General features: G+C 47.0%; 1 protein-coding gene across 2 annotated transcripts in view; it reads right to left on the bottom strand.

Annotated features, from left to right (window-relative positions):
• Positions 1-3274: 3274 nt before the first annotated feature.
• Positions 3275-7440, bottom strand: part of ANXA6 (annexin A6) — a 46912-nt gene continuing 42746 nt past the window's right edge. For both annotated transcript variants that reach the window (XM_008584139.1, XM_008584140.1), the window contains 3 exons: positions 7326-7384; positions 5718-5840; positions 3275-3692 (listed from right to left, as the gene is read on the bottom strand). In XM_008584139.1, the coding sequence (XP_008582361.1) occupies positions 3633-3692; positions 5718-5840; positions 7326-7384 (242 nt within the window). In that variant the 3' untranslated portion in view covers positions 3275-3632. The remainder of the gene's footprint in view (positions 3693-5717; positions 5841-7325; positions 7385-7440) is intronic.

The raw sequence follows: 7440 nt of genomic DNA, 5'->3' as shown, positions 1-7440 counted from the left end.
CTGATATTCATAAACGGTCCTTTAGAAAATTGGTGTGGTCTTATATTTGAAACCACCTGTTACATAGTATGTACTAGATCTCAAGGTGGAGGTGGGAGTGGTGAGGATGAAGTGAGTGTCAAAGCCCACCTCAGAGGGCAAAGGCAGCAGTAAGTACGGGGTGCTTATACAAGCACTGGACCAGGGCCAGGACTGCAGAGTTCCAGTTCTGCCTGCTGTTAACTTGCTATGGTACCCTGGGCCAGTTGCTTCCTCTCTGTGGAGGTGACCGTTGTCTCAGAGAGAGGGAGATAAGAACTTCTGAGAGCCCCTTCCACACTTAGAACATCACGACCATTCTCCTTTTCTCCCACTTTGAGACAGCAGCGGTTTGGGCTTCTGCTTTCTCTTTCCTTTTAGTTTTTTTTTTTTTAAAAGATGACCGGTAAGGGGATCTTAACCCTTGACTTGGTGTTGTCAGCACCACACTCACCCAGTGAGCAAACCGGCCACCCCTATATGGGATCTGAACCCGTGGCCTTGGTGTTATCAGCACCACACTCTTCCAAGTGAGCCACGGGCCGGCCCGTTTTTAGTTTTAACTTAGCCCCTACCACTTTTCCCCATTGAACCTTGGCCACAGAAGCAATCTCCTGTGTCATTTTGGAGAGAGCTGGGTGGGACACTCAACAGAAGCTCTTTAAGGTCTAGGACCATGACGGTTCATATCTTTAGCACCTAGCATCCGGAATGGCACATAGGAGGCATTCAGTAAGTATAAGCTGTATGAATGAATGAATGAATGAATGGAGTGCCTCAGCTTCAAAATACTCTCTCCTCTGCTACATCTCTGAAAAAATGTGGTTTGTTCTGCAGGTATGTATCTTAACAGTGTTGCAGCAGCCTCCCAACTGGCCACTCTTCTTTCATGTATTTTTCTTATATGCATAGTTAGATGTACACCATCCCTACCCAAAAGCCTCCAAACGCTCCCCCTGGGTTATAAGAGAAAATCCTGATATTCAAGGTCTTCTATAATTGAATGAAAATTCACATTTCTAATCTTGTCACCACACAAACCCTTAGGGTCTCTGCTATGGTTTGAATGTGTCCCCCAAAGTTCCTGTGTTGGAAGCTTAATCCCTCTATCCTTTTGAATGGATTAATGTTGTGCTCACGGTAGTGGGTTCATTATTGTGGAAGTGGCTTTGCTATAAAAGTGAACTGTCTGTTGTGCTTGCTTGCCCTTCCACCATGCTAAGATGCAGACAGAAGGCCCTCACCAGATGCTGGCATCGTGCTCTTGGGCTTCCCAGCCTCCAGAACTGTAAGAAATAAATTTCTTTTCTTTATTAATTACCCAGTCTCTGGTATTGTTATAGCAACAGAAAATGGACTAAGACTGTCTTCCTCTTTCTACTGACCAACCCCAGAACACAACCACCTGAACTGAAAATTACATGAAAAATGCATGTCAAGACATTAAAACAGTGTTGAACATTTTAAGTGCTCAGTTCAGCTATTCTCACTCCTGGTTTCTAGGCCTCCTCTCCTGTGTCCCCTCGGGCCTCATGGGGCCTCCTCGCTTCTATGCCCTCAGATTCCATCACTCTTTCCATCCCACCCACAGCCCATGTATATATTTTTAAGGCACTCTTCTTTTTGGCTTCAGATGCCCCTGTGATCTGCAGCTGACTTCTTGAAATCAAAGCTCAGCAAACATCATAGGATCCACGTCAGCTCCTGCAACTGAGCCTGGCTCAGGGCAGGTAGTGAGGACAGCTGACTCCAAGCCAGGGAGCCACCCTACTGAGCACTTTTTGCACCACGTCATCTTATTGCCACAAGGCCATAGGATAGGTAGGACTAGGAACCCCACTTTACACAAAAGGAAACTGAGGCTCAGAGAGCTTATGTGCTCACAGTCAGTAACAAAGTTCTTATCCCAAAGCTCTTAACCATTTTGTTACTTTATGTTTTGGTAACAGTTAAATTAAGTAAATATCCAAAAAAGGTGTCAGCTGACCCTTAGGGAGTTTGGGCTCACAGCCTGATAAAGGAAAGGATGTGAGGCCGTGACAGGGTAAATTTTTTTAGTTTCACACTCACTACATCAGAGACGGAGAGAAAGGGCTCTTCAAAACTGTTGGGTCCAACCCCTCACTGTACAAATGGAGAAACTGAGGCCTAGTGAGGGTGATGGCTGGTTTGAGGTCATGCAACAGGAGAGGGATGAGACCAGATCCAGCAAGTCTCTCAACTGTCCATGCTTTCTGCATATGCCAAACTGCAATAAGCTGGTCTGGTCAGCCAGGGTAGGCAGCAAAGTCCTCTAGGCAGAGGGCAGCCTCATGCCATGTCACTGGACAATCTTAGATCCAAGCCACAGACCAAAAGTAGGGCTGGGGGAATGGAAGACAGAGCTGCGCTGCAGTTGAGCCTACTTGCTTATCAGTGACCTTCATGAAGTGGAAACTTTCCATCGGCCTCTCCAGATCACGATTGCATGTTGTACCCTTGAAGAGTTCAAAAGAGGAAGTTTGGGTTTGGCTGTAATAGATTAAAGGCACATAGAGAAAAGTCTAGGCAGCGAGAGGGGAGAAGAGGGGACTTAAGGCCCAGATCAGGATTAGGCCAGTCTTCCCAGGCTTCTCACAAGCTCGGTCTCTCTTGTGGGCTTCCCAGGAAACACCTTGGAAGAGCTTAAAGACATAACTCACTCCTGAGCAGATTGAACAACCTCGAGCTCTAATGAGGCAAATCCAGGTTGCAGGTTCTCAGTAGAAGTCAGAAGCCCTCATTGGAAATGTGTTTATGTGTTTGTGTTTCTCTTTTTATTTCTTTTTTTAAAGAGAGAAAAAGTGTCAAGGAAATGAATCGGAGGCACACTCTCAGATGTCAATGTTAAAAGGGAAGCCAAGGCTGGCCAGTAAGTCAGTTGGTTAGAGTGTGGTGCTGATAACACCAAGGTCTGGTGTTTGATCCCTGTACTGACCAGCCAAAAAAGAAAAGCCAAGATTTTTTTTGTCCAACTCTCTGATTTTGTAGATAAGAAAACAGAGACTCAGGAGGGACAGGGGACAGGCCCAAGGTCAGAAAGCGTGTGGCAGATGCAATGGAACCTAGGCATCCTGACTCCTGGTCCAGCACTCCAGCACAACCCGGATAGAGATGAGGGTGAAGCGAGTGGAGAGGAGTCAGTCTGCCCGAATACATTTACTTCTCCCCATTTCCCCCAATACACTCAATTGGCACCTGCCATCACACCTACCCCAAAGCACACACGTCACTCATGTTACAGAGAGGCTTAGTATGTTTTTGGATTTGACAAAGCCCAGACCAGGGCAGAGGCTGTGGCAAGGGATGGAAGCTGGGAAGGGCTGAGGAGGCAGAGGGGAGCAGAAGCGGACGGGATCTACGGCTATGGTTCTTCAGCCGTTCAGCCATGAGCAGGAGTGACCATGCTGGGCCCTCAGTGGCCTGTGGGAGTGGGAGCCTTTCCTAAGCTTCAGTTGAAGACAAGAGCCCAACCCTTCCCCCTCCCCGCACCCCGTCCCATCCTTAGTCTCTGGAGCTGGAACAATTGGGCTTGGTCATGGTGGCTGGTGCTGCTGACCATTTCTCGGCAGAGGTGCCCACTGGAGCCAGTGGCCCTAGTCCTCGCCACCACAGAGAGCCAGCAAGGCCTTCAGGAAGTCTCCGGAGGTGTCGCTCTGGCAAGAGCAGAAGGAAAACACAGTGAGTAAAAACAGCCCCTCTGGCCTCAGTCCCCTCCTCCCAGCTGCCCATCAGTCTGGATGTCTCCCTTGGCTTCTTTCAGTTGCCAACATAGCTGTCGCATGAAGGCCAGTCACATAAATGTGACCATATCCCTTCTGTGGCTCCTGTCATGCTCAGGAAGATGTGCAAGCTCTGAGCCTGGCTTCCTGGCCTTTCATGATCTGACCTTGTGGAGCCCTGCAGCTTCACCTCCTCCCTCCCTGCTGGGGGCATCCTGGTCCTCTTTCCACCTACCACCCTTCCTGTCCCTGCGCCTCCCCCAAGTCCTGCCTGACAGCACATCCCCCACTCTGAGAAGCATCCCTGAACACTATCTTGCTTTGGGGGCAGAGTGGATTCCTACCTGTCTTGGTTCCCCTTGCACTCTGCTAAACCCCCCCCTCACCCCCCATGGTCCTTAGCACATTGTATCTGAACAAACATTAGTGAGCACTAATTACCAGGCCATTGCTGGGAATGTGTATAAACATCACTGCGTTTAAGACACAACACGGTGGTCTGGTGTATAGTTGGGCTTGGGGAGGCCAGACTTTCTTCTGTATGGCACAAATCTCCTTTGAGAGGGGCTTCTATCATTTTTATGATATATGGTTTTTTGGGTGTTTTTTTCATTTTTGTATTTTTTGATATATGATTTTTTTAAAGACAATATTATCAAAATAAACAACCTAAATGAAAGAAAAGGTTATACAATAAAAGTCTCTCTCCCATCTGTAACCTATATTTCCCCAAATCAAGAGGTAGCTACCGTTACTACTTTCTTACATGGTTTTCCAGTAATAGTTTGTGCATATACAAATATGCATATGTGTACATCTCTTTTCTACACAAATGGACACATATCCTTTTCTGAGCTGTACTTTTTTGATTCAGAAAAGATTCCAAATCAGGACACAGAGACTCCACATGTTTTTTTTTTTTAAAAGATGACCGGTAAGGGGATCTTAACCCTTGACTTGGTGTTGTCAGCACCATGCTCACCCAGTGAGCAAACCGGCCATCCCTATATGGGATCCGAACCCGTGGCCTTGGTGTTATCAGCACCGCACTCTCCCGAGTGAGCCACGGGCCGGCCCTGACTCCTCATGTTTTTCATGGCTGTATCATATTCTATCATATGAATGTTCCGAGTTTATTTAGCCAATTCTGCATGGAGGGCTTCCCATCTTTTCCTACTATAAACAATGCTGGCATAAATATTCTCCTATATGTCTTTGGGAACATGGGTGGCTCTGTCTGTAGGATAAATTCTTACAAGTAGAATTACCAAGTCAAGAGTACACATTTAAAATTTTGAAACTGCCTTTAAAGATGTGCCAGCAATTTACATTCCCACCAAGTGTGCGTGAGTCTCCTACAAGCTGCCCAATCTTATCGACCAAGTATAGATAGCATCAAACTATAAGATGTTGGCCAATCTCAAAGACCAAAAAAATAGGCTCCATAAGTCAAAGAAGTCAGATACATTACATGGTTCCATTTATATGAAATATCCAGAAAAGGCAAATCTATAGAAACAGAAAGTAGCTTGATGTTTGCCTAAGGCTTCAAGTAGAATTAGGGTTTACTTTATGAGATATCTCAGTAGGATGATGGAAATGTTTGAAAACTGGATTGTGATGATGGTTGTACAACCAGTAAATTTGCTAAAATTTATAAATTATACCCTTAAAACAGGTGAATTTATGGTAGTAAATTATACCTCAATAAAGTTGTTTTAAAAAAGCAAAAAACAGGCTCTTGTTTTATGCGGAAATCTTTAATTATAATCCTTTGATTCTTCTGGAATTTATTTTGGTATAAACAATGAGGCGGGTCTCCTTTCATTTAGCTATATCCTGGCTAATCTAAGAGGTAACCCACTGAGAAAAAGATCAAGGGCATGAAAAGACTCCTAATCTTACCCTGGGGATCTGACACCCACCCCCTTGCCCACCAACTTCTAACCCCTCCCTTACCTCAATGGTTTGGTGGAGAGATTTGTCGTATTTCTCAATGAATTCCCGCCGGATGTTGAGCAGGTCAATCTCGCTCCGGGACACCATTATCCTGGTGAGTGTCTTCTCATCTGTGCCAGCGCCCTGGTGGAGCCAGGCAAGAGGGAGACAGAGCTGGGTCAGGCAAGAAATAGTGGGTGTCCCTCTGCCTCTGTCCCTTTTCCCCTCCAAAACCAGGGTGGGATACTCCGCCTCTGTCTTCCACAAACAGTCCTGACCAAAACCCCCCTATGCCTAGGACGGGCCAGACTAAGAGGCAAAAAAGTCCTGTATGGGTTGAACAGTGTCCCCTCCAAAATTCACATCCACATGGAACCTCAGACTGTGACCCAATTTGAAAACAAGGTCTTTTCAAAGGTAATTAGTTAAGATGAAGTCATACCAGATTAGGGTGGGTCCTAAATCCAATGACTGATATCTTTGTAAGAAGAGGGGACATGGACATACACACAGAGAAGAAGGCTGTGTGACGATAAAGGCAGAGACTGTAGTAATGCATCCACAAGCCAAGAAACACTGAGCATTTCTGGGACCACCAGAAGCTAGGAGAGAGGCACGAGAAAGCTTCTCCTTCAGAACCTCCAGAAGGAACCCACCCTGTCAACACCTTGACTTTGGACTTCTGGCCTCTAGAACTATGAGAGAATAAATTTCTGTTCTCACCCAATTTATGGCAACCCTGGGAAACTAATATAAGGCCAAAGGAGCAGGCACAGGGCATGGAACACGTGGGCAGCAAGAGCCCAACTCTGCCTGCAGCGAGCTGGCAACACCTGCTCAGGAGTCAGAGCTTGGTTCAAGGCCCAGCTCTGCCACTTCAAAGCCAAGTAAACTTGGGCAAAGTTCTAACCTACCTAGGCCCCAGTTTTTTCCTCTATAAAATGAGGACTCTACCCACAGGATTGCCACGACAGTCCAATGTGGTCAGAGAGGTGAAACATGGCACAGGGCTGGGCACATGGCAAGTGCTCAGTAAACAGTTGTTACACTTGGGGACTGTAGGCTGAAAGGGGTCTCAGGCTCCTTCCCACCTAGCAGCGGGCCCTGGCTCTGTCAGTGGTTGGGGGACTCCAATGGCTAAGCTGAGAGAGTGGCCAGTGTGGCTTGGGCTTCTCAGGAAGAGCGGGGCTAGTCCCAGAGCTGAGCACTTGCAATCTTTGACGATCATGTCATAGGGGACCCTGTGTTGCTGGCTAGAATGTGAGCTCCAAGAAGGCAGAGACTGTGTCCTACAGAGCAAGTCCAAACCTCAGCATTTGGGGCTGGATAATGCTGATGCAGGGCGCCTGTCCTGGGCATTATAGGGTGTTCAGCAGCATCCCTGCTAGCGTTCTCCCCACTAGATGCCGTAACAACACTCTCCAAGTTGTGACAACCAATAATGTGATTAGACATTGCCAAATGTCCCCTGGGGGGAAAAATCATCCCTGATTGAGAACTACTATCAAGGGCAGGTGCTGATAAATATGAAATGGGAGAACGAGCTGCCAAAGTCCTATCCGGGGGATGGCACACATCTGTGTTTGGGTGTGCGTGAAGGGAAAGGAACAAAAGAGCAAGTTTTCTTACCTTCATGGACTTGTAAAGTTTGTCAGCAAAGAAGAGAGGCTTGTTCTTGACACTTTGAACTGGTGGGAAGACAGAGATACAGAAACTTGGTCAGAGGCTGCCCCCCCCCCCCCCC

The sequence above is a fragment of the Galeopterus variegatus genome, unplaced genomic scaffold (assembly GCF_000696425.1).
Source record: "Galeopterus variegatus unplaced genomic scaffold, G_variegatus-3.0.2 Scaffold3155, whole genome shotgun sequence".
In the NCBI taxonomy this organism is placed as follows: domain Eukaryota; kingdom Metazoa; phylum Chordata; class Mammalia; order Dermoptera; family Cynocephalidae; genus Galeopterus; species Galeopterus variegatus.
Note: the sequence above shows the minus strand (reverse complement) of the source record. Positions and strands in the feature narration are given on the sequence as shown.